Below are 27395 nucleotides of genomic sequence, written 5' to 3' on the forward strand. Positions count from 1 at the left end.
AACTTAATCGTACTGAAATCAAATTTCTTATTCCAAGATAACGAAGAGATGATACATTCTGCTTTCTATGCTTACCCATTATTCGAAGACGAAAATGAAATAACGAGAGATCTAATATACTATATTGTTCACAATGTGAATGGAAGCTCCGTTATCGAAGTTTCGATGATAGTATGAGGCGTATCGCGACTATGCGTTGACAATGATAATGAAGTCGAACGCGTGCGTGCCCAAGAATATCTTCTTGCCGCATTAAAACGTGCCGCACGGATGTCGTGCCCGTCGAGAAATAAACAGGCAGTTCGGTACGGTTTGTTTGAGAGCAGCGTGTGGCGGGCGGAAAAGTTTGAAAGTGGAATTGAAAGCAAAGCGCCACGGCACGTAAACCGTGTTCGCCACTTGCAGCCGCACACCTTGATTCCTAAGTAATGTTCGAGGGTAACGATTCAATTCATACAATCGATGCGCGCTGCAGGTGGCATGTTGTTCGTTATATCTAACTTGGCGAATTAAAAAGTTATTGTTAGCCGTTCGTCTCAAAGGTGATATTTAATTTCGCGATAAAAGAAAAATCGAAAGAGGGAGTCCGAGTTTTGCTTTTCGCAGGTCTGGCTTTCGCTTCCTTCCATTTAGCTCCGGCTCTATTTCCTTCTCATGTTATCTTGAATAAAAGCACGTTCCAACCTTCGAGCTTTCTCTTTCTATCCTGCGATTACTGCCTAAGCTTCATTTTATTTCCTCCATTGTTTCCACTCCTTGTGGGTAGCACCCTCACGTAGTCCTTCTCATTTTCCACCCACACGATCTCACGCGATTACCAACACGCGCGTTTGCCATCTATAAATATCTACGCGTCCGTACACAATGGCACCAAGATCCCTTTTCTCAGTTAGTTCCTGGTCCCCTGAACGTCGGCATTATTTTGCTCGGTGGCCCCCTTTGTTTCGGTCCATTCTATTGAACTGCGGGCGAGATAATACGTCCTATGCGCACCCTTGCGCCCGACACGTCGCTTCGAAACAAACCCGCATTCCCGCTTTCCAATAATTCGCAGTTTTATCCTAACACCTCTACCAACCTACCTATATGGTATACAGGATCCATTACATCTCTCGTCGTGAAACGGCAATTCCGCTTGAACTCGGAGGGATCGATATTACACCCTTCGCGATACGCACTAAATCCTGTACGACACGTAACGTCGCGACCGGTCACGAAAGTCTTGCCCGAACAGTTTTCGCTTTGCCAACGTTGTGATCGATTTTACAAGGAATGGCTGAATATCGAAAGGGGGGAGGGTTATTTCCTCCTCTCCCTCTAATACAAGCGGGCAACTTCTAGGATGTAAAGGTCGAAGAGGCGCCGGTATTAGCTAACCACGAGCTTATGTATCTCAGAGTAAATTCCGAACTGCGAGGCATCTAGGATAATATTATGCTGTGCTGACATCTTTGGTGTTAGCCAGGCCGTCCGTTACACAACATCAGACTACCATACCAAACTCTGGCCTTCCTTTACCCTTCTCCTGTACAGGCGGAGCTCAAGCCAAGTCGATAGCCCGAGATCCTGCGGTCATCCCTTACAGGAAAGACCAAAGGAGAGCTGCTTGCTCTGTCCATCTCCCTCACTCTCCAAAAGCGACGAAATGAGAGAGAAAGAGAGAGAGGTGGGAAAGAGGCAAACACGATCTGAAGGAAGAGAAGCCGAAGAGAGACAACGTGACCTTGCCAGAAGACTGAGGAAACTGACTGACCGAACACTACACCTTACTAAAGCTCCGCAAGCCCGTTACGAAGCTTTCAAATTACGGCACAGTTCCGTCCAAGAAGCCAGAATTTGAATTAACGAGACGAGCAACGGAAACGAGCGCACCTGGGCTTGGTGTATCTTGCTAAATGACGCGGCTACTGAGCACAAGCTACAACATGAGAACAGTGTGTGAGTTCTATCCTTAGTTGCGGAGCTATTAAATCTTATGTCCTCGTAACGAAGGATCTTGTTTAGCCATCTCTAAGTTTCATGCCGATAATACATCTAGGAAGCCTAAACTCGCAAGTTCTGAATATTAAAGCTTATTTAAAATATTATCATCACAGCCATACGATCAGATTAATATTTCTAATATTTCCCGAGTTCCATTCGTTTCTGTAATACTATGTAATGTAATTACTAAAAGCTTTTAGATCGAAATAAATAGTCGAGCGATTTTACGCACGAGAGGAAAAACGATATGCATGTGAAAACGGTCTCTAACGTATTTCTAACCTCGTTTTGAGACGTCGTTTGAATTTATGGTCGTAACGTAAATACCTCTCGTACTCCACATACCGCGGCCGAGGCCTTCCTATATGTAAAGATATCGAGGTATGCCTATTCAAAGATGAAAGACCCATTACCGGCATATTTTGCGTACATAAAATATTCTAGAATGCTACACACAAAATTCCTTTAATATTTGTGGTTTGCCATGAATATTACCTTATGATAGAAGAATTTCAATAGGATATTATATATATACCCAAGTTACACACACACACACACACATACACACACACACACACATATGTATATATATATATGTATATATATTATATATATATATATATTTTATAATAAATACGAGCAGCATGCTTAATACGCTCATATCAAATAATACGTTTTTTGTACGTTCATTTAAACAAGCTTCTCAATGCAAATGGAGAACAAAAATTGTACCGACGAGCCTCGCCGAGGCGCTGCGAAAGTTGGCAGCGGCGACCTCCCAGAGGATAGTAGGCATACAATATTTGAAACAGAAAACCATCAGGGATGTTGTGCGGCACGCTATGCAGCTACGCTGAATGCATCAGCATGTCCCACAGCAGCCAGACTATTATCAAGTATGTATGGAATGATATGATTTTCGTTTAATTAAAACTGTAATAACTGTTTCGTCTGCATTCCACAACGTGAACATTAAAATATATGGAGTCCGCGGGTACGCAACCGTTACAACTCGAAACGAATGAGAAGTACGGAAAAAAAAGAAAAAATACATACACAGTCAAAGAGATGCATCAGATTGGAATATGCTTACGCGAACATGATTTATACAATCTTACTCTTTTTCGCACGCAAGACAGCTGTATTGCAATAGTACGAACCGATTCCGAATTCACCTATTTTATTTCGCACGGAATACGTAAAATCAAATATACGCGTAAAATCCAAGATACATTACGTTACGATAAAATATAAAGGATGGTATTTCCTTGGGGAATAAAATATGATTAAACGACCATCAAAAGTGATATCCGAAAGGAGGATGTTGCTCAACAAAGGGCGTATTCTTCGTGGCTCAATAGCCCAGGACGAAAACGAGGCTTTGTGTCGACGGAGGCCGGCGAGTGTGTGCCGCGCGGAAGAGAGGAAGGAAGGCGACGAGAATGGAAAATAAACGTAGCGATGATGCCCTGAGTTTGAAACAATTAACATAACAAAGCGAGGCGAGCGGGCAGAGAGGAGTGAGAGGCCGTCGGAAAGGGAGGATACGTCGAGCCAAAGGTAGGGAGGGAACACAGGCGCGTTTCTCTTGAGATTTTGGCACCGTTTCCACCGTCGACGGCAGCCTATTCCAACTTGTGGTATTCGAAAACATTTTCCCCGACCGGCGTAAACGGATCCGACGTGAACAGCTGAAGGGCCACACGGCGTGAAGAAAACTTTCCTCCGTCACCTGCCGTTGTCACAGTTTTACGGCCGGTTCCAGTATAACACGCGATACGTTATCCCAAAAATTCAAGATATTATTCTAATCTAACGCATCGACTAGATTTTTATCACGTTGAAATAAACTGCAGTTCGCCGTAAATATTCCTTTTCATCTCGAATAACAAAAGATATCTGATACAAACTTTCTTAATCTCTTTTTCTATGTTTTGTAATTTGTGTTTTCTTAATGGAAATAATATCGTGGAGAATAGTATAAATTAAGTACCGCAATCTCGCGATAAAAAAGTATACTTTATAAATACTTCTTTATATACACTCAAATATTAATGCTGAAAAACGTGTTATACTATATAATACTAACTTGTCCTAGTGAGAGAACTTTGCTCTTCAAGAAATGATGATAGAATGCAAATACTTGGAAGATGCAATTTTTCGCGCTTTCCATAATATTAAAGAACAACGTAATCTTTTGGTCGCGTTATATATGCATCATGTTGAATCAAGTGAGACAAAATTTTTCAGTCGAGGCACATCGATTCACGACATCCTTCTCATTTTCTACCGTCGGCAACGTAATACATCTTATTTGATTAAGGAGTACTCAAGACGTCATGCATACAATCATATAAATTGCTTTTGATGTGTGAAAGCTCTCGTGCTCGTGTTTACGTGGATAAAGAGACTGGCAACTTATTCATCCGTTTTTCCATCTCTGCTTGTTTTTCCTATCGTTGTCATAACCGTGTGCGATATCTCAAAATCTTTGTAAATAATATCTATCTGTCTCGTATCTTTGTAAATAATAAATTTTATATATTATATATCATATTTATCATATTTATTTATCTAAATAAATATTTCTTCTATTTCTCTAAATTCTTTGAAGTGGAATCTTTTAAAGATTGAAAATTCTGCCACTCTTGAAAAGGAATGACAGAATTTTCACTCTTTAGAGTGAGATTCCACTCAAAAAAATTCAAAGAGATTAAAAGACATAAATAAACCGCTGTATAAAATAATAAAGAGATAGAATTTGTAGATGTAATGCACTCGGTAAATAAACTCATTAAGAAATTTCTCAAACATTCGTGAGTTGGAATCCTGTTATTTCTAAATTAAGTCTACCAAAGAAATAACACCATGACCGAAGGTCTAGCGTGAATAATGCGGTGCGCGTGACTGTGATAAATATTTAACCCTTCGCTAGCACAGATTACCTTTCCTTCCGTGCGAGATTAAGAGTTTATAATGACGCAATCTTGCGCTAACATTCGCAACATATTGGCATTCAACTAACAATAACGTGATTATTTAAAATTATGTAAGAGGATGACATTCCCAAAGAATATTTGTAGCTAATTTATTCTCGAAATTAAAAAAAAAGCACTAAGATTTCGAAGTCTTCATGTTTTTCAAAATTTCACAAAGAGTTTATAATGACGCAATCTTGCGCTAACATTCGCAACATATTGGCATTCAACTAACAATAACGTGATTATTTAAAATTATGTAAGAGGATGACATTCCCAAAGAATATTTGTAGCTAATTTATTCTCGAAATTAAAAAAAAAAGCACTAAGATTTCGAAGTCTTCATGTTTTTCAAAATTTCACAAAGAGTTTATAATGACGCAATCTTGCGCTAACATTCGCAACATATTGGCATTCAACTAACAATAACGTGATTATTTAAAATTATGTAAGAGGATGACATTCCCAAAGAATATTTGTAGCTAATTTATTCTCGAAATTAAAAAAAAAGCACTAAGATTTCGAAGTCTTCATGTTTTTCAAAATTTCACAAAGATATATCAGAAGCATGACAACTTCCTACGACATGTCAAACGAAAGTTCTACAAAGACAATATGACATAAATAAGAAAAAGTTCGCAAGAAAAAGCACAAAAACGAGACGACGCACTGAAACGTATGTCATGTCTGACTATGCACTGCCCTTATCTACTCGCTTTAATATCACGCGCCCTAAGTAGAACGCAGCGTTACGTTCAGACGTCGCTGTTCCCGTAACATACTTCTATGAGAAGTTCCCTCCGAAAACTTTCACCATATTAACCCAATATCAGCCATATGGTTTAGAATCAGGTTAACAACCACTCAACGAGGTATCTTCCCTTGCGTCGAGAGAGGGATTATCGGTTATCAATCTGATTTAGCTCCATTTATGCAAAATAATAACATGGAATGTTCAATTGAGTTTACGCGAGCTAGATATATACGGATAAATCAAATGTTTAGTAATGTAACATACCATATTAAATATATAACAAGGAAAATGTTTCGCAAGATTTTTAAATTAAAAAATATTTGTTAAATTTAACGCTAAAAAATTTTAAAAAGATTGAATAGAAATATATGTATCATTTAGAACATTGTTAAATATCAAAGGAGCAATGGTAACCCAGTTCCTTGAGTTAAATAATATTTTGTTACTTTTAACTTTTATACAAAATGTAAATCAACCCATTTCTGTAGTTTCAAAGTAAACAACGTCGATATTAACTTATGCATTTAAATAATAAACTAAATTTGAGTCAAATTATATATTTTCTTAAGTTAAATTGTTTAACTTCATTGTTTTAATTAAATTAATGAGTAGGAGCAGTAACGATCTATAATTACAAATAACTCAAATTGAATATAATTTGACATTATGAATTTAACAGTAAAGCGAGAGTCAGTTGATTTTATTATGAAGTTACAAGTTTTGTTTCACCTTCTCCAATCTCGACTTCTTCGATCACAAATCTGTAACAAAACTAACGACATTTCGAACGCGTCTTCGATCACAACCATTCATAAATCTACCCGCCGTATCGTTCTCGTCCATTAGCATCTCGTCGTGCGTAGAATCGCGGCGAGGACAGCGTATCCTGCAGTTTGTCCTGGTATCGCAGTTGAGTAACACACCGACGTTCGCGGAGGCAACCAGTCAGCGGCTGGTGGGAAGTATAAAATGTCAATACGTTTACCGGCAGGCTATTGTTGAGCTTGATCTATGTTTATGGGCGTAACGGCGTAGGTCGCCGTCGTCGTCGTTGCATACGAAGCAACGACGCGCAGAGAAAGCGCGAGTATCTCTTTCTGTAATGTTCCGGCCGTAATAGTACAAAGGCGGTCCTCGGTTCCTGTTCGTGTTCGCGAATGTATGACGACGGCACTTTGTAAGCACACGTGAAACATTTTGACACACGCATGCCAAGGATTGTTCCGCGAGTTTCGAAAATTGCTATCTCCGTTTATAGGTATCACATAGGTATAATTTAATTAATTTTTATATTATAATGTACATCTCTTATCTCTTTTTCCTATCAACTTATTTAATTTATTAAATATTTTTAATTTACTTAAAACATTAGTTTACAAGATTTTTAGTGCAAGAGCATATGATGATTATTTATTTCTAGGATAATTTTTGAGGCTGAGTCCAAATGCTGCCATTAGTTCCGATTTTTGAGATAAGAAAAAATGTTTCTAATAATAAAACTTTTTATTTTTTTATACTTTTATATTTCTTTTATCGAAAGTAGAAAACAAATCAAAAGTGTTAGAATTTAATTTTTATTTTTTACATGAAAAACAAAAATGATTTTGATTATTTATGTTATTAGAGTCCAACAGTAATCGTCTAGCATGGCTCCGTCCCAATACTCCTGATAACATTTCTCAATTATCATCAAATCCTGGTGGAAATGCATTACATGTCGCACATCCAATTATTCGGAAAGAAATACTGTATCGTAAAATACATCTTAAAAATAAATGTTTTATCTTAAAATTGACATGCTATAATTTAAAAATTCGATCTGATAAAATTTTTCTAGCGGCAGATTCGAACTCAGTACCCCAAAATACATTAATAATAATTGTTTCTTTTTTGCATTAAAAATTATTTAAAATTTGTAAACTAGTGTCATTAATTTATTTGCACTCCAGTACATATTATATAAATATCAGTATCATTTTTACATGTGTAATTGCGTGATGATAAAAAGAAGACGCAAAATATTGCTGCAAATTATTACTGATTCCTAGAAAATTTATAAATGCGCGAAGGATTAAGCTCCACCTCCTGCAAAGCTGTCGATAAGACCGAGGAAGATTGAGGAAGTTATTTGCACAAGACGAGAAATTACCTCCCTTCGTTCCTGCAATGTCTCGTATCGGAGCGTGTTCTCGCTATCTTATTACGCGCACGTGTCTTCGAATGTGTGGTATTAGTGTGTGTAACCCACGCCTGCGCTGCGGCGATATCGTTTGTGATAATGCATGTGCCTAGTACAGATCTCCCGGCCGAACGATCATCCCCTCGCTATAGCGATGTTCTCATTACCTTCGACTTTACACATTCACACGCGAGATAATACTACGATCAAAGCTAATCCGCGAGAAAGAACGTTCTCGTGGTCCATTTCGAAAAATTGAACCGAAATGATAGAAGACTGATCGTCCAATCTATAGGTCGTGGTATTTGAGTATTTCTTCAGCTTGGATTATTCTTCGTCTTTCACGCTATTCGGCACGTAGAAGAAAATTGTCAGACATAGAAAAAAAAAGCAGTTGCAGCGAGTCACTCGTACGCTTTATTCGATATATCGCAAACAAGTACAAGAGGGAAAGAAAGAGAGAGTGAGAGAGAAGGATGGACAGAGAAAGGGTTCGAGGTGCCAGAGACTCGCCAGGGGAATGAAACCTGATTTAGGACTGCGGTCCAGAAATCTCCCAAGAGACCCTCCAGGGCTGACCACCGCGCACTCGCTTCGCTTTCCAGTGTTCCTCCGAGTACGATCCTCGCCCTCTACCACTACTACCTTTTCTCTACCGGCTCTTCGGTGTTCCACGTCCAATGTCCCCATGTCCCTGGACACCAACAAGTGCGACTCTTTACCAACATCGCGTTGGAAATGCGTTCGGAATACTGAAGACCTCTTCAAGTATTGCGATAGGATATTATGTTACAACAAAAAAAAGAAACCAATCGCTTCGATAGAAAGAGCATAGAACAGAAGAATAATACGAATGAGATTAGATTTTCTTTGCTGTAAAATATCATTATTTCATGACAAAAGATTTCGTAGAACTAACAAAGGTAAAATTTAGCACTATAGGAAATAATCAATGCTACAGAATATAATGTTCTTCTTACTCGAGAAAATATTTCAAAGTAGCGGCAAAGAGTAAATTTTAATATGGAGAAACAATACTGGCGGATGTAGAATTTTCATTTAATATATTTATTCTATATTTGCTTCAAAGTCTCCTTTAGCTCATATAATATCTAGACTTGGTCGCTTTTTATATCGAGTATTCTCGCGAAGTGTAGAGAAAGGAGCGGACCGACCAGAGGCGAAATTTCAGACGAGGTTCATGGGAAAGAAAGGAATAAACCGAGCAGCAGAAAAGGAGAAAGAAAGGAAGAAGCTCCTGGCACAGCCTGGCGTGTAGGTTACTACGTGCCTGTTCGCCGAGGCATCCCGTGACCGTGGTCTGGCTTAAGGATTCGGGTCAGGCTGTAACCTGCCTCGATTGCAAATATAGAGAAACACTTTTGGAGGCGCTGCCAAAACCAAAACTCAAGTGGCACCGGGCGTCAAGTGCACGAGGTAAACGAAAAACGCGAAAATTTAATCGTACCGATTCTCCCGATTTTATCCAGCAATTTCCACCGCGCGTAACTTATTTGGAAATCCGTAAACCTATACCACAGCTCGAAAAGATCCGAAGGAGATAGCTTACCACTTCGTTCAATCTGACCGAAAATCAGTAACCTTTAAACTTTTCCCAGCTCGCCCACTAGCCATTTCCCTTTCGGAGCACGAATTTGATGCTTAGAATATTTATGCGGTATGGAGATATTACACTACTGATATATCATTAGCATTTCGCCAGAATTCGTTTTGTTAATATTTTATGCTCTTATAAATGGATCATTCTCTTTCTCTTTTTCACTCCTCTCTTTTTTATCTCGTGTGTGTGTGTGTGTGTGTGTGTGTGTGTGTGTGTGTGTGTGTGTGTGTGTGTGTGTGTGTGTGTAAATAAGGGATCCCAAGTTCAAATCTCAGTCGGTTCCATTAATTTTTCCACTAGCTTCTACACACACACACACATACACACACGCACATATATATTAGTAAAACATTACCGATAGATTTCATTATCGTCATAAGAGATATGCCTCGACTCGTGAAAAATACGCGTTTCGCTGAAAAACACTCAAAGCATGCAACGTCACGGGAAAAATAGCACATCCTTTGTCACCGGATATGAATCTTATTGAGCATACTTGGAATATGTTCCCACAGACGACGGTGCAAGAATGCACCCGCGAAGCGGCGAAAGCTCGCAGCTGTAGTCACTGAAGAATGGGCCGACATACCGCGAGAAGTTCTTCGCCATCTTTTTTCGAGGCTTGCGCCGTCATGTAAAATTGTGAAGGTAGAAAATGTAAAATTCGTGGGAGCGGATATTAAAACGAGGATAGCCCACGGAGCATAAATCGTGTCAAGTATCTACGCAATAACTTATCCCTTTTCATTTCCATCCTTCGCGCCCTTCATAAATAGATATACAGCAAGCGATGCAAAGTAGCTCTTCCCGTGGAAAAATAACATCCTACTGTCATTTCAAGCACGTAAAGCCCAACTATTCGACTAGTTTTACTAAAAGGAGCATAGTAATGAAATATTTCAGGAATAATTTAAGAAGCTTGTTACATTATAAGATGTCTGAGTGTTTGTATCATACAATAATTCTACCAGATAGATGATAAAAATTTGCAACAATTTTAAGAATAGCCGTATGTGCATACTGTATGTGCTCGTGTTCCTATATTCCAGAAACTTTACCTATAAAAATTATAGAACTATGTAATAATTCCATAGAACTATATACATATCTATGATATTCTATAGAAACTATACCTATAGAAACTGTACCCATTCCAAACTTTATACATTGACTAGGGAAACTAAAGAAAATAATAGTGTATCGTACGCATATGGTATACGCAATAGCTTGCTAATTGGATTGCGGGCGAGAAGTAATTTTCCTGGGTTATATTCAATACCTGGTTGATAGAGATAAAGGTCCGCGGCGCGCGGCCACACAATCGCCGAGCGCTCCACGCTGCCTGGTTGATTCCGCGTGCTTGCGGATCTCGGAAGTCCCACGAAGAGTCGCAAGCCACGAATGGATCCGCCGTGTCTCTCGTCTTGTAGTCACACAATCGCGTTCGCCGTTCTTCACGAGTCCACGTTGTCCCCTTCAACGGAATCGCGATGGTCGTTCGTCGTCATCCCTCTCCTTCTATTCGCGACATGTACGCTTCGTTCGTCAACGATTGAATGGGGAACGCGTTGTAGTCGCGCACAAACGAAACGCTTGTCCTCACAAGCAAACACTCACCGAGTACAGTTCACGTTCACGTTCAGATTTAACGTTGATCGTGCCAGAGGCACCATGAATATCAAGTACTGCTCAAGGAGGAAAAAAATTCTCCTATTCGTGTAATCACTCACAACGAGTTAAACTACGCGCGGAATATACGCGAGAATCGCAGTCGTACGACCACGAGCGCCGCCGGTACGTCGCAGCCGACAACCACGTGAGCTAAGAGCGATCCGCTCCAAGTCCACGTGTCCTCGATCACGCTTGAACTGACTGGTCTACGAAAACGTCGAGTTGATTCGCGGTGCACCGAGCGATGGAACGAATCTCGTGTCTTAGAACGAGGAACGAAGAAATAGCACTAAATCGTAAGCTCGCGGTTTGAATGAGAGAGCCCGACAACGTCGCGCGTGGTCAGTACTCGTTACGTTTAAACACCAACGTCACGAGGGAAAAACATCGATAACATCACCACCGATACGCGGGGGAAATATCGTCGTACCGAACTCGCCACCCTGTTGTCCCCGCAACGAACCCTCCTCGTGCTAGGTGTCACTCGACTCTGAAACGCTGGTATCGCCGGCGAGAGCGTCGTCCGCGTGACTACCGACCGTCCTCCGCCTCGTCGTCGTCGTCGTACACATCAAGGAGAAAGAGCCGCGTCACTTCGGAGCGGAGCGAAACGGAGCAGAGTGACGAGCGGACGGCGGGCCAGCCGCGGGAAGAAAATAACGCGAGTTCGTCGAGCGGCTGGCGGCGACGACGGCGCGTCCTCTCCCACCGACGAAAATCCGTCCGAAATCCTCGTGTGCGTGTATCAGGTCTCGTTACAGATCCCTCCGGATCACGAACCGACGACAGGGAGGGTGACGACGACGGAAGGGGATGGGGGGAAAATGAAGGGGGCTACGACAAGCTGCGTCTCTCCAGCTGATCGTCGTACGATCAACGGCGATGTACAACTCGTGCACTCCGGCAACGACGCCGCCTCCTTTACCAAAACGTGGAGATGGTGTACACTGCGGTCGCTCTCCGCACACTGAGGATAGCTGACGTCACGAGCCCACCACGCGGAGGTGGTCTCGCGAGCGACGGTTTCGCGCCGGCGCCCGCGGCGGCTGCAATCCCTATAGGCACAGTGCCAGTACAACCCTGCGCGCCGATGTGTTCGCTTTCTCTCCCTCTTTCTCCTCCCTCCCCCCTCCTCTCTCTCTCCCTCTCTCTCTCTCTCTCTCTTTCTCTCTCTTTCTGCCAACGCTGACTACGTATATATCCCGTCCACCAATACTGCCGGCGCGTCTCGTTCCACCTACGAACGGCAGCCGAGTAACGGTTTAACCGTCGACGGAGGAGCTAACACCTAATGGGGTTTTACGTTACGTCACGTTGGGCACGGTCAAAGAGAACAAACCCGTGCTGCTTCCGCATACTGGATCAATTTCGAGAAGGAAAAACGAGAAACCTGTGACTAGTAATTGATTGTACACGTGCATATCGTAATCTGAAGTGTGTTCGATCTTGCATGTGATTCTGATAGAATTTATAACTTTTTTTTTTCAGAACATATAAAGATTAATAAAGAAAAGAATATGGTAAAAAAACAAGATATATAAATTAATACATCCTTTAATTGAGACAAGTTGGAATTATTTTCTGTGATGAAGAATTGTATGATAATAAAAATATTGCACATTATTTTTAAAATAATAAGTTCTAATAAATAATACAGGAACGTTAGAAATCGATATAATACAGAAATATCTACGAAATATTCAATGTATAATGATACACAACTGCCAGAATCTTCACAAATTCATATTTCTATTTGGAGTAAGTAGTAAAAGCGAAATATGGTCAGACATACCAATAAATCTCGTCGCTCTAATTATTCTAATAACTTACTATTAAAGAATGTTTGATAAACACATTGAATGGTGACTAAATTTTATTTTCAGATAAAAAAGAGATAAGAAAAACACATAAAATTCATTTAACAATATAAAAATTATATGATTATAACTTTATACGATTGTTAATAAAACAGTTCATATATTAATATTGAATTATTTTGTATATTAATATTAAATTATTTTTGCCATATTCGCTTCAATTAATAATCATTCATTGTAAATGTACCATGATGTTAACATGACCGCGTATACATTACGAATGAAATACATTTAATGAAAAGATTTAATAACGTATATCATCGAAACGATAAAGCACGAATTTCTCGTCGGGTAGACGATGCGATATTTTATCTATACTGATTTGAAAACAAAGGGATAAAACCGATTGGCCGTTGGTCTTGCGGTATTATCCATGATCCTCAAGCTGATCCTCCACAAACAGGAAACCCAGGGCATGAAATTCCGAAGAGAAAGCTTGGGAGCCCTATCGGACCGTCGTTATGGGTGGAAAGTTTCGGTAGAAGTTTCTTCCCAACTCCGTCAACTCCATAGGAAACGACGGAGAAATCCGAATCCGAGATGAAGGATCGGCAAGGATAACGCTACTCCGCGAGAATGTGCAAAAGTAGACAATTTCGAGAAAGAAAGAGAAGCGAATTTAGTACCGAACATTATTCTACATATATTTTTGTCACCTACATTTATAGGTTGATTCGTATCTATCAGAAATTTTTCACAAACAATTTGTACAAAAAGTAATTCTGATTTATTTCAGTAATTATTATAATACTGTTATTACATATATATATATTAGGTGTTGGAATTAATTCGTAGCGTTTTACAAGTGATGGGAAGTACTTTCATTAATGTATTTTTTAATGCTCATGTGAAATAAATAACATTCTTTCATTAAAAACGCTACGAATTAATTCCAACACCTAATATATATATATATATATATATATATATATATATTTGTAATAATATTATTGTATATCATAATTTATCAATATATATTCCTTCCTTTTATATATATTGTCTATAACAATATGCATGTAAACCGCATATTTTCATAAATAAATCTGACAAATATTATTTTAAAATAAAATAGACACGTGTTACAATCAATTATTCGTTCACGGATTTCCATTTTCCACCTCAAAATTGATCTTATCGACTTAATGTCCAATCGATAAACGGATTAAATAGGGGCGCCATAAGCAACGGACCAATATTATAAGACGCAAGCTCGTCATGAACGAGCGGCTCGGTTTAACAGATGTCAGTCAGTATGTAGGTTGACGCAGCATGCTGGGAGCAGAAATGTTGAGGGTCTAAGGAAGAGAAAGAAAGAGAGATAGGAAACTCGCAAGAGAGAACAGCCACCCGTCAATCTCGCTCTCGTTCCATCTCCATCGTTCAATCCCTCTTTCTCCCTCACTCACGGTCGCCGGTGGCGTTGGGTGGGCTGATGGTAGGAGGTGGATGGAAATCAATAGCCCTGAATAATGAACCCCAAGGCAGCACCCTCTCTCCGCTCTCCACGGTCTGGAGCAGTCTCTCATGCATCCTCTCGTTCGAAAGCAGGAAGGAGAGTGAGAGAGAAAGGGAGAGAGAGCGAGAAAGACATGGAGAGTGTTCTCGCTTCTTCTCTTTTCCTCCTCTTCTTCCTCCTTCAATCTTCTTCGCCTCTCCTCGCCAGTAGAGGCCCTACTGAACCCTTCTCCTCCTCATAGCCCGAACGGAGGTGTTTGTGTCCTCTCCTAGTCCCCAACTTTGCTACGAGACCCTCTCGAACCCAATTCGGATAACCGACGGACGAGAAGGAAGAGAAGGAGGAGGAAGAGGAGAAAGAGGAGCAGGAGGACACGGAAAATGATTACCCTCCTCCTCCTCTTCTCCCTTCATCTCATCCCCCTACGACGGATCGATGGTCGTCGAGCACCTTAGTTCGTGATTCTCCTAGATTCGGATCAATACCTACTTTAGCATTGCAATAAAATGGTTGGACAGCGCGTTATGATAGCCCGTGCTGTCTCTCTCTTCCTCTTACTCTCTTATCGAGTACCTATCGAGAAAGCTATTTTGCCGGCACTAAATTTATTTGCGATTTCGCTCGGCATAAGACGCGTATATTATCAATGACGATGGAAATGTAGTATCGATGAGTGCAGTGGAAAAGCATGTACCAAAATTAATTCGAAATTTTAGATCGCAAATAATAAACCCTCATTGGAATAATCGCGCTTTAATGCAATATCAGTGTAATTGATTGTAGCGTCACGAAGAGCGATGGCCCGTACTACCGGCTTCTGATTTCTTCATCTAGCGCTTTCGATAACGATGGTTAGAATAAATAGACCCGTCAATTTACATAGTCGTTAACGAGCATGCCTGGCAAACCCTTATCGGTTCCGTAGCTCCTAAACCTCCTGACCTAGCCAACGCGTTCTACGTTACCCCTATGTTCTATACCGTGCGCTCCGACAACACGATGGCTCCCCTGCAATACACTCTGAATCCTTATCCTTGGAACAGAACGCTTATTAAAGATCGATCGAGAACCCAGAGATGTCCTTATCCACGTTATCACATTGGATATAACTTGGAAATCCAGAAACGTTTGGCGCGCTCACCACATACATAATTTATTTACTGAGAACCGTAGCGTACGACGTAGTAAAGCGACATGTACTTTTATAACAATTTGATTGATTCGATTGAATGGCAAATATTTATTATAGCCTCTTGCAATATAGAAGCATAATGTGCAAAATTAAGATCTTTTTTTTGAAATTGGATTAAAAAGACGGAATATAATCAGAGAAAAATTGTGATTTTGTTTATATTTTTGTGTGTCTCTTATATGTAATAGCCATATTATAAAAATGTGTATTTCTTAAAATTTTCTTCATTGAAAATTCGGATCACCGAAGAAAAGAATGTTATCCTAAGCAATCAAACGGATCATTGTACCAGTCTTCTTTTCTCAGAGCCAAAAGAGCTTGGGGCGGATCTACGGAACTATCGCTCGGTAAAGGAGGGCTGGTAACGACTATGCAAATTTCATTTGGCCCGGCACAATTCTTCACACACGGAAGATTAAGACATTAGACTACGAAGGGAAGAAGGGATGGAAGGAGGGGAAAGCACGTCTCCTAAACTGAAGAGTGAATATAGACGACGACGAAGGAGTAAAAGAGGAATCTTGCTACCGGGAAAGGTACGACGTTCTTCCTACAGTCTCAATTATTTCATGTACTGGGCTATTAATCACTTGTGTGTGCGAACCTAAAATGACGCTAATATTTAAGTTGCGCATGAAAATTCGGCCGCTCGCGTGCATCGTATAAAATAATTTCAGTTGGGTAGCGGTTATCACGTTTAAGGTCTAACCACGTACAAATATAGCCGTTGTTCGTGCAGCCAGCGGAGAATATTTGTTGGTTTTGCACAAAAACGCGATAATATCGTATTTCTAAAATACAAATTACAGTAAACACTATTTGGTATTTAAAAAAAAAGCGTGCATACGCGAGAAAGTTCAGTACATATTTTAATTTGTACACAACACTAGCTTTATGTTGTAGTGATAACAGCGAAAAAGTTTCTTCTGTCGTTTCAAGCTATGGCACATGTAAAACTTTTTTATATAACTAGTTCTTGTTCGTTCCTGTTCGTTTTATACGACATCATCACAAGTTCTTAAACCTTTAACTGAGAAATGAGTCTAATTTTTACTTTCATAAAATTTGTACAGTGTATGTGCTTATTTTTTAAATAAATACTGTATATATAAATAAAATTATATCTTACGTAAAATTTGTATTGCAAAAAGGCTACATTTCATATCCTTGATGACTAATGTTTTTATCAATTCTTAACAATTAAAAATGAATTGTATCTGTCTTTTAAGTTTTATCTGTCTATCGAAATAATAATAATATAAAAAATTTATAACTCAAAAAGTGTCTTCAACGTAATAAATATATGTAATGTAGAAAAAGATAGTTTCCATATCCTTGACGATTAATATTCTTCTCTAAATAATTAACGAGTAAAGATTAATGTATATATCTTTTAAGTATGCCTACTGAAATAAAAATAATTTGTAATGTTAAAAATGCACAATATTCCAAAAAATTCCTGTTCCCGTGCGAATGAATCCTGACGGCACCGCTGCAACCGCACTGCGCGGATTTCGCGTCCGCCGGAACAACGAACGGCGGGAAATGCAGCGGTTATGCTTCCCATCTCGAGATCCTCCCGTCGCTACCTCGATGGGAATTCCCATTCTTCGCGTTCGACGGCCCGGAATTTTCCGGCAGGCGGCTTCGGCGAGCGCCGGGCGGCCTGAACTTCTTCTCTCTACTGCCCCGTGCCGTGCGAGAGCGTAATTTTAGTTTGATACCAGCGCAATAGCCGTGCGGCCTGTCTGCTCTCCTTTCGATGTAATAACGAAAGACCAGAGGAGGAGAGGGAGTGGGAGGAGTGAAAAAGATGGAAAGAAAGAAAGAAGAGAAAGGCAGCACTACTTATTCTCCGTATTTTCCTTTACAGCGACTCTCCTTGCCCCCGATCGAGACAAAGCCGCAGGTATTACCTTATTTCCCCAGCGTCTTTCCCCTTCTATCGTGCAAATCCTTCTTACGCGAATGTTCGCCCATAACCCATTCCACCATCGCGCCCTCGGCTTTCTTGCTCCTTTTCTTTCTTTCTCTCACTTCTCTCGCCTGATGTTTATGCCGAAACAACCTATTCGCATATTATATTCTCAATTTCGCATTGTTCATATGCTTTCACAGGACAAGACTATCGATATGTAGAAAAGATCGGAGACAAAAGTAACAAAGGGACAATAGTAACATCGTTAATATTTCTTAAGCTATAATAGATATGTGTATGCGGCTGTATGATAAAATTCTGTAGACAGATCGGCATTGAATCGTTACATGCTGTTTCTCGCGGAAGGTGCATGAGTGCAAAAGCGTGAAAATTATTTTTTTCATACGTCAAATAAGTTTTATTGCATGCAAAAATCATTTTTTTTCTTTACAACGAAAGTATAATGTATTATCTTAATGTATTTTAATGATTATCTGCGGTAATAGTTCGCACATTTGAGTTGATTTTTATTTAGGTTTTTATTTAAAAAATTTACTATAAATCATAAAATACATTAACAATAATAGTAACATCGATGCCTGGAGTCAATTGTAACGTTACAATTATCCTCGAATTTACTTGATTTTAATATTATTTTGTACAATGTTATTTGTATTTTTCTTCATAAAATGCTGTTAACAAAAAAACGCAAGACAGATAAGAGAAAAATTATATAAAAGAAATGTCTTTATACAAACAGACATTTAAAGAGAATATAAAGGATCAATTATCCATTCATATAACTGCAAGAAAGAGTATGACTTATGTAATTGTGTTATGTACCTCTGGCAAAACGTGGTGGTACAATTATCCACCTCTACTGTTACATACGTCTACAAGGTTGGGAGTTGGGACGGTTGTAACAAAATTCTTCAGAGGGTAGAATTCATAGTGAAATCTTATATTCAAGACCGTCTTAAGTACAGTCTTAAAATGTCATGAACCAATCAGAGGGTCATATTAGCGTCTTAAGACATTATTTAAAACAATCTTGAGATAAGAACGGGCTATGAATACCGCCCATAGTCTTTAAACAAACATAAGTTTTTTTCTAGTTACACATTGAAAAAAATTTGTGGTTGAAAATGGACGAATCAGAATTTTTTGATTAAATTTATTAGAATTCTAGTTGAGATAACCGGAATTCTGATTCATACAATATTTCTGATAAAATATTTACTAGAATTCTTATTTTTACCAGAATAATTATATCAATCAGAATTCTAGTTATCTCAACTAGAATTTTAGTAGATTTAATCAGAAAAATAAACGAATCAGAAAAATTCTGACTCGTTTCATCAGAATTACTATTTAATCCAACCAAATCATTTTTCTCAGTGCATAAAAAAATTAAAAAAAGAAAATTTTGTAGCTAAATAAATTCTACATCTAAAGATACATATTTTTTTAATACAAATATTATATTTTAACTGTTATAATTTCAAAGTTAAAATGTTATTTTTGTCCCCGATCTTCCCTATAATAGAAGCGACGTGATACGATGATAGAAGAATGTAGGCTTGGATTTCTTTTCTTCCCAATATATTCTCACATTATTAGATGCAAAACGATTATGAATCATTATAATGGATGAAATTGCTATGCGAAACGTTTTACATTAAATTTTCATTTGAATTTTCAATTTAGATTATAATAAAATCTTATTTTATGTCATTCTAATATTTACATAGAATTACACGCTATAACGTGCATTAGTTTCCGCGATAAGAATCGTTTGATCATGCAAAGAATATTGTCGACAGATTTTCACGTGACAAGCGGGTACAACGTTTCATCATGAACGCTAACATTGTCGTATGATCTCACCAATTCCCAATGAGTGAGAGTGCGATGTATGCACTCTCGATCGATCGGTCGGACAGGACGGAAAGAGAGACGGATGTAGAGAGCCTGCGGCAAAAAAGTAGGATAACATACGTCCGTGCACGCGACGGGGGAGACCGACAGACGAACGGACAGCCCTCGTGCACCTCGCGTTGAGAGAACGAGGGAGAAAGAGAAGCGGAGAGAAGGAGAGAGAGAAAGAGAGAGAGAGAGAGAGAGACAAAAAGAGGAAAAGAGAAGGGAGATTGCGGAAAGGTCGGTAGTGGGGCTGGTTGCCATTGTAATGGCGTGTGCCATGGTCCCCATGTGCCAACCACCCCGGCAGCTGAGCCCTCTGGTACGCTCTGCTGTTAAATACGCTGAAACGAGCAAACCATTCGCGAGAGTTAAACTCGTAGTTATCACTCGAATCGATATACTGTATATACCGGCAAATCCCTCTCTCTCTCTCTCTCTCTCTCTCTCTCTCTCTCTCTCTCTCTCTCTCTCTGTCGAACACAGAGGATGCCTCTTTAAATCCTCCCTCGTGAACGAGGGAGTGCTCGCAATTGAAAGAAAATGCACCCATTTTGTTAGATCCTCATTGAATTGACAATAACTCCAAAACCCTCATTATTGAAAAACCAGCACTTTATTCTTTAAAAGTTACAGTAAATCGTAAGAAAACCGCGCTACTTCATTCTGGACAAAAGCTAGTCGTAATCTTCCACGACGAAATATGTAACTCGATTAATAAATCATAATATGAATTGCGCGAATATTCATGATTGTAGCAAAACAACTAAATTATTTCCTTACTCGCCTTCGAAGTTACAATTCAGCGCACTCATTAGTACGTAGTACAGCAACGCTGGCAGCAGGACAAGAGAGAACAGAAACGATGGGGACGCCTCTCGAATATCGACGACAGAAGGTCACCGAAGTATCGTAACTACCTAATAATTAAGTACGGATGCCGAAGTAGCGACCAATGGAGCGGCCATCGGAATAAAGATACAAAACAGATTCTCGTCGACGAAGGTGGAGTAGTATTTCCTTTTTCTTATTTACCCCTAGTCGAAATTCAATCCGAGGACGAACGTGCCACGAAGAGAACGAAATGGAGGGTAACTAGACCGAGGGTAGGTCACTATGTCTCCAGATAGAGTGAGAACAATAGCCTCTGGTACCGTTACGAAATGAACGCAATGCTTGCTTACTAACCGCTCGCATATATTCTGGATGGTGCAAACGGACGGAAAGACGCATAAATTGATAACAATAACGAAGAGGCAAACTGAAAATCCGCGGCTGCGTGAGGCGAAGAGAGAATGAGACGAACCGAAAAGAGACGCGGCGCGCAGCTGGGGGAATCAAAATATAATTACACAAAGATAAACCGTAACACGGAGACAGAATCGCGGGGAAATAGACGGGTCTCATTAAAATTGGAGAGCTGTTTCGAAACTGCGAGACTGCCGTGTCGGTTGCAGCCTTGTCACCGTCGAGCATTACCTTTCCCTAACTCGGTCCGACCTCTCGTCCCTTCGCGTCCTCCTACCTTCGTGTCGCAGTGGTCCCGTGAAAGGGTGAAACAAAAAGAAACTTTTCCGGGCCGCTTGCAGACGGTTGTTAAGGAAAAACCATATAACGCATCATGCAACGACGTTCAGTAATTTCTGCGATTGCGTATCTTGCTGAATATTTATTACGAATGTCGTAAATACGATGTGTTTAAATTGGTCATTGAAAATCAGACTTTTGAATTTAGAAGTTTAAACAAACGATTTCAAACTTTTAATAGATACACTGAGAAAAATACTTAGAAACTTTATTTGCAAAATATTTTATTTCACTGATCAATAAATTCTTATTTAAATATAAAACGAAATAAAATTTTGTTCATAGCAAATAAATTATGTGTTTCATTTTTTACAATTAATGAGATATATTTTACAGAAATATATATTTTGTCATCACAGTAAAATTTTTTTATAACCAATAAATGTCGAGGAAAAACATCATATGTAACATTTTAGTTTGCTTATAAATATATCGATTTTTTTTCAGTGTATTGTATTAAATCTTGCTAAATTATTTATCTTCTTATTTGCTAGTTAATTGAGGTATTATCGCAACTTATTTTCTAGTAACGAAGCATAAATAAATTAGTTCAATGTATATACGATCAGCAATTAATCTCACAAACTGACTATGCATTCATTTTATTTTTTAATGATGAATATTTCGATAACACCGTAATATTTCAGCAGCATATTTTCAAAATTATTGCAAAAGACTGCAGTGTAGTTGATTCGTATCCGTGCAGGTTTAAGTCCGACGCACATGATATATGTAGACACGGATTATTTGATTTAGTGGACGTGCGTCAATGCGAGCGAATGCATTTGATTCGACGTTGATAAAATCATTCCCCCCCGTCTACCGTTTGTTCCACCGAATGTGAACCAGATCAATATACGCTAGTCCGACGATATGTTTCGGCACAAATCTTTATTGTAACCATTGAAAAGTATTTAAATTTTTAAAAGATATACACGCACAGTTTGCAAATTGATTTATTGAAGCGTATGCTTTGCAACATAAAATATAAAATTACTTTAACTCGGCAATAATCATCTGAGGTATTTTTACACGCCAACGACAAAAATATATGAATTATTGAAAAATATTGTTTCATGTGTGGAGATATTGTTTAATTTTTTTTCCGTTTTAATAACTATTCTTTACGAACCTTTAAATATGGAATTCCATAAAAAAAACACAAAAAAATTTTAGTAATTTTAACTTTAATGATTAACAATTTTACCTATGACAATTTTACCTTACAGTAATAATTTATTTATTTCTATTTATATATTTTTATTTTTTTAGAACTTACTATCATAATCAGTTATTTAACGTGCTTATTCCATTATTTAATATTTGTTTGATTTATATTTAATTTTTCAAAAAATTATGATTGAAATCCATATCCATAATGTTTTCAAATACTAATAAATCGAAAAACAATTAATAGTATACAATATGTTGTTAATAATAGTGATTTTAATTAGAGTGCAAAAACATTTCAGATAATTCTTTACGTAAAAAAATCATATGAGTATATTCCCATGTTAAAGCTAATGCTTTAACCTGAAAACAGTTACTTGATTTTTTTATATAAACGCTCGCTTGGGATGTTTTTACATTTTATATCCGATTATACATAACTAAAGTTTCATTTTACAAAATTATTACTTTACTAAATGATGGTTATAAATTATTACGTAATTCAAATATAAAATCTTAAAAATATAATTTTTCAGAGTTGAATTATTTTCAGCTTTTCGGTCGTAAAGTTTCCATTTCCAAAAATGTATACTGCAGATTTTAGATTTGAAAAATTTTATGAACGTTTTTTGTGAATGTTTATTTATAATGTCATTCAAGGAAAATACAGAACCTCGATATTTCCGCCGTTGAACAACGGAAAGTCGTTGAGTCGTGGATGCCGCGAGCAGAGCGGTGGCGGCAACGAAGTTGGAAGGGAGGATAATTCGAAAGATTAACGAGCTATTTCCAGGCAAAAACTCGAACGACCATTCGTCAACCATAAATTCCGCATGCCTACAAAAATAAAAATGCGCTTGCCCTCCTCATCCCTCTCCGGTGCGCCGGGATTGTGTGCAGCTTATCGGCCGGATATTTATTGTAAAATACCTACGTTTCCCCTTCCTCCTCCCCGCCGACCCGACGCTACACGGTCAGGCAAGCGGATTGCGGCCATTTTTCCTGCAAATTAAATAAACGGAGGCCGCCGAAGGGTAACGTCGGTGGTCCGTAGAGCCCGGCAAAAGTCCGTTATTTCTAGAACCGGCGAATTTCTAACCGCGAATTTTTATGCGGCAGCCGCTCACGTTTTCAAGCTAAGCTTTATACGGCTACGTGGACAACTAGCGTTTGAAATTTTCGCCACCATATCGCGCGCGTCCTCCATTATTGATAAGTATCGAATAACATGACTTCTCCATTACAAAATCGGCTCCGGAATAACGAAGCGACCGCCGGGACCGAATTTCCGCGCGGAATCGCTCGGCGCTCGGTTTTTCCCGACTGATGTACAATTCATGAAGACGATCCAACCGGTCTCGGGGCGCGTTGTCTCATTTTTCCAAATACCCTTCTAAAATCCCAACCATACCCGTAATACTGGGCGCGACGACGGTAAAGCTTTCCTCTCGACGCCTGCCCTCTTTTACGCGTATATCCCTCACATCCCGCCTGCACCTCCTCTTCACCATCAAGCATCATATACGATGGTATCGCGTAACACGCTTCTGTCGTAATTCGAGCACCGGGGATCGAATGATGGCGTTGGATAGCTCGTTCCCGAGAGAGGCTGTGACTGGTAACCTGGCACGTCGGTGTTAAAGTCCCCGTTTCCGAAACAAGTTTCCGCCGCGGAAACAGCCCGAAACGCGTCCGCGAGCGCTGTCTCATTGTATCAGATCCGTCGACGTCTGGATGGTACATCGCGCGAGAGATGGGGACAACAGAGACGGGGAGACGAGGAGGAAACGACGCGCAGTAGGGTGTTGTATCGAGGTGAAGGGAGGAGAGGGTGGCTTACGGTCGGCCAACAAAGGCCGTCGATCGTCGACGTCGGCTCATCCTCTCAGCGATCGACGTGAATGCCCGCGAAATTTATTGTTTCGCCGCGGCTTAGCACGCTCTCGCACCCACATGAGCCCTTCCCTGACTTCCCTTCCGCTATACGGCTCTTCGTCCCTCTTCCCCCTCTCCCTCTCTCTCTCTCTCTCTCTCTCTCTCTCTCTCTTTCTCTCTCTATCTCTCTTCTCCTCTATCTTTCTCGCTCTTCTCCACGCGACCCTGACCGCGGCTCCCCAGACGCCATACACCACGTCGCGGGGGACAAAAGAATAAATCCTGATTAATCTCCCGGTCGCGCTTCGAAAGCCGCCGAGGGTGCTCTCGCTCGCTCGTGCGCGCGCGTGCTCTTGCTTGCTTCATCGTTACCGCCGGAATTACGCTTCACTCGGCGCAACGAGTTCTACGTGTCCTTGCGCGGCTGAAAAATTAATGAGCGCCCGGCCGCTTGGATTTAGTGGCTGGCGACTGCGGTGCTTCGTAAAAATAATTTCGTAACGTTAACGTGCGACGTGGCGCTACTGCTAAATGACATCTCGCTGAAACGAGGACATTTCTTAATAGTTTCCCTCTCTAACCAAACGTAAGAAGCAGACATTTTATAAATTCTTAGGAAGGAGAAGCGATATTTCCTAAATTATTTACGCAACAAATTTTATATTTCTTACTTCTTGGAACCTTACCCTTGTGTATTCCCGTGTACTTGTCCTTGAGAACGGTGAATTCGTAAATTTTGCCGAACTCCTCAAACATAGGACGAAGTGCGTCTTCCTCGAGATGACGTGGTATTTGTCCGACAAAGAGTTTGATGGCTCCTTCGCCGTTGCTGGACGACGGCGACGTCGACACGGGTATCAGCATTTCTTGGCTCAAGCGAGATGAAGTTTCACGGAGCTAAGTCTCGCTATCACCTTTCCCCTCACAAATTTTGCCTTTCACGCACCCGCACTATGCACTTTTCTCTTTTTCCCACTGCCTTCAAAGACAGACACTAATCATCACATGGCCTTCAGACGACGATGGCGCTCGTTGATTACTTATCGCCACGCGTATAAAGCACGACCGCGACGGAGTCAGAGACTACTTGACACGTGAAGAGAGGGTAAAGCAGGGAGGGTAAAGGGGAAAAACTAGCCGTCACAGAGGTAACTCGTTAACTCTCGTCTTCGAGGGAGTAGAAGGTTGTCGTGAAACGAAGGCGTTATTCGCCGAAAACGGCAGTCACGAAGCAACGAGGAGCTAACGGGTGGTTGGGAGGGTGGTTTTAATCAGGAGCTCGATAAAAAATACACGATAACGTAATCTTTGTAGGAACGAAAAACAGAGCGAGACGTGAGTGGGCGGGGGACAACGAGAGAAGGAAAGAAGGATACAGAAACGAGATAAAACCACCGTAAAGAGGGTGGAGAATGGCTAATGCGGATGGCAAAGAAGAAAGCAAATGTTTAACAAGAACGAGAGAGGGAAAAACGAGGGAGATAGAGAATAGGAGGAAAAGCCGACGGAAGAAAGTCCGACACAATAATGCGCACGCAACGATTAATGAATTTTGCAACACGGCACAAGAGATAGTCGACAACTATTAAAGATACACTCGTATGCATTAGAGACGTGATGATACGAGATTGGAAGCCCACTATGAATGCCCACACGGAATAAAAAGCACGTAGATAAAATCGAATTAAGCCATTATCGACAGTACCTTCATTACGTTACGATATCATGGAATCAAGCGACATGCAGGGTGATCGTGTATGTGTGCTAACATATACGCATTTGTCTACAGCTGATCGGAGCTTATAGATAGACAATTTCACGCGCATGTGCGTGAATACCACGCGGTGCATTCAACGAATACAGTATCGATATCACTCGACATATCACTTCTAACAGTAACAAAAGATTTTTCCTATTCGATGTCACAAGATTTGTAATATTTCCAATTCAAATTTGCGCAAAATAATTCCGATAACAAATTGATCCGACCACAAGATTGATCAGAAGCACGATGATCACGAAACCACACTTTTACAACATAGATATTTTTATGTGTTTCTTTAGATGCGACGACAAAGTATCTCGCTATCCGCCACTGTGGAATTCAGTGATATCAGCCAAACACGCAGTGATTTTATCACGAAATTCAGTAGAGCAAGAGAGCGATAACTCGTAGTGCGACTCCCACGCGTATAGTTGTCCGAGCGCTTCCCCTTTAATTCTTAATTTCGCATACGTGGTTGATCTAGTTTCCGAGACCCAGTTTATCACGTCGAATATCTCTGCCCGGTGGCAGTTGCGCAGATTACTTCCGTCGCGTTTGCCGATAGTTCACAGTGGCGACTGTGACGATCAGTCGTTCTACTTAGACAATATCCTAATCTAAAACGATCACAAGTACGGCACATTCACGATCACGAGAGAATAGAAACTACGACACGCTGCACGAGACACGAGACAACACTGATGGTTGAACGACCCTCGGCCCGATCGGCACCGTGCGCCCTGACGCCACCGTCCACGGGGAAATTACGCACACATACACACGGCCATCCCACCCATCTTGTCCTGCGTTGCCACCCCTACGACGACGTCACCCCATCTCGATGTATACGAGGGGGCACATTTCCCCTTTTGCCGAGACCTTGCCGAGCGAGGCGAGGGCGTCTTTGCTCCCTCTTATTAGCCTACCCACCATCCCCAACAGCATGTGCACCATCCATTTTCACGGACCGCCCTTAATCTCTGATGCCCCATTCACCCGAATTCGCACTGAAATTGGATTCTGGCAAAACGGATTTTCTAATCATGGTGATCGATCCGGCGATCATCGAGCAAGATACTATCGGAAATGAAAGATGGGAAACGGTTCTAAAAGAGATAAGAAGGGTATAATAAAATTTAGGGATTACGTGTAATTGCAAAGTCAAAAAGCTCACTTTAAAAAATACGTAAAAACGTTAAAGCGAATTATTAAATTTTAACAAGAATATAAGAACTTAATACATCGTTGTATCTTTTCCTAAAAAATTGTAAGAATTACCCAAAGAAAAGGTTGCTTCGATTTAAAGAAATTTTTTTTGCTATATGATTAAAGACAAAATTTCATTAATTTGCGAAAAAATTTCTTTAATTTAAACATAATTTTTTTAATCAAATAAATTTTATTTGATTTTAAAAAATAATTATGTTTGAATCAAAGAAATTTTTTCAC

At 40.0% G+C, this 27395-nt stretch overlaps 1 protein-coding gene and 1 long non-coding RNA gene across 4 annotated transcripts in view; one reads left to right on the forward strand and one right to left on the reverse strand.

Annotated features, from left to right (window-relative positions):
- Window positions 1-18063, forward strand: part of LOC147907095 (uncharacterized) — a 55815-nt gene extending 37752 nt beyond the window's left edge. Inside the window, exon 2 of the long non-coding RNA XR_015547749.1 lies at window positions 16018-18063. This is a non-coding gene — a long non-coding RNA (uncharacterized LOC147907095). The remainder of the gene's footprint in view (window positions 1-16017) is intronic.
- Window positions 1-27074, reverse strand: part of LOC105153220 (CUGBP Elav-like family member 3) — a 448428-nt gene extending 421354 nt beyond the window's left edge. The window contains exon 1 of one of the 3 annotated variants that reach the window (XM_087414569.1): window positions 24868-26712. In XM_087414569.1, the coding sequence (XP_087270695.1) occupies window positions 24868-25045 (178 nt within the window). In that variant the 5' untranslated portion in view covers window positions 25046-26712. Of the gene's footprint in view, window positions 1-24867 lie in introns of all 3 variants that reach the window. The other 2 variants (XM_087414570.1, XM_087414568.1) reach the window with 2 other exon arrangements.
- Window positions 27075-27395: the final 321 nt, after the last annotated feature.

The sequence above is a fragment of the Acromyrmex echinatior genome, chromosome 16 (assembly GCF_024713525.1).
Source record: "Acromyrmex echinatior isolate Ae372 chromosome 16, ASM2471352v2, whole genome shotgun sequence".
In the NCBI taxonomy this organism is placed as follows: Eukaryota; Metazoa; Arthropoda; class Insecta; order Hymenoptera; family Formicidae; genus Acromyrmex; species Acromyrmex echinatior.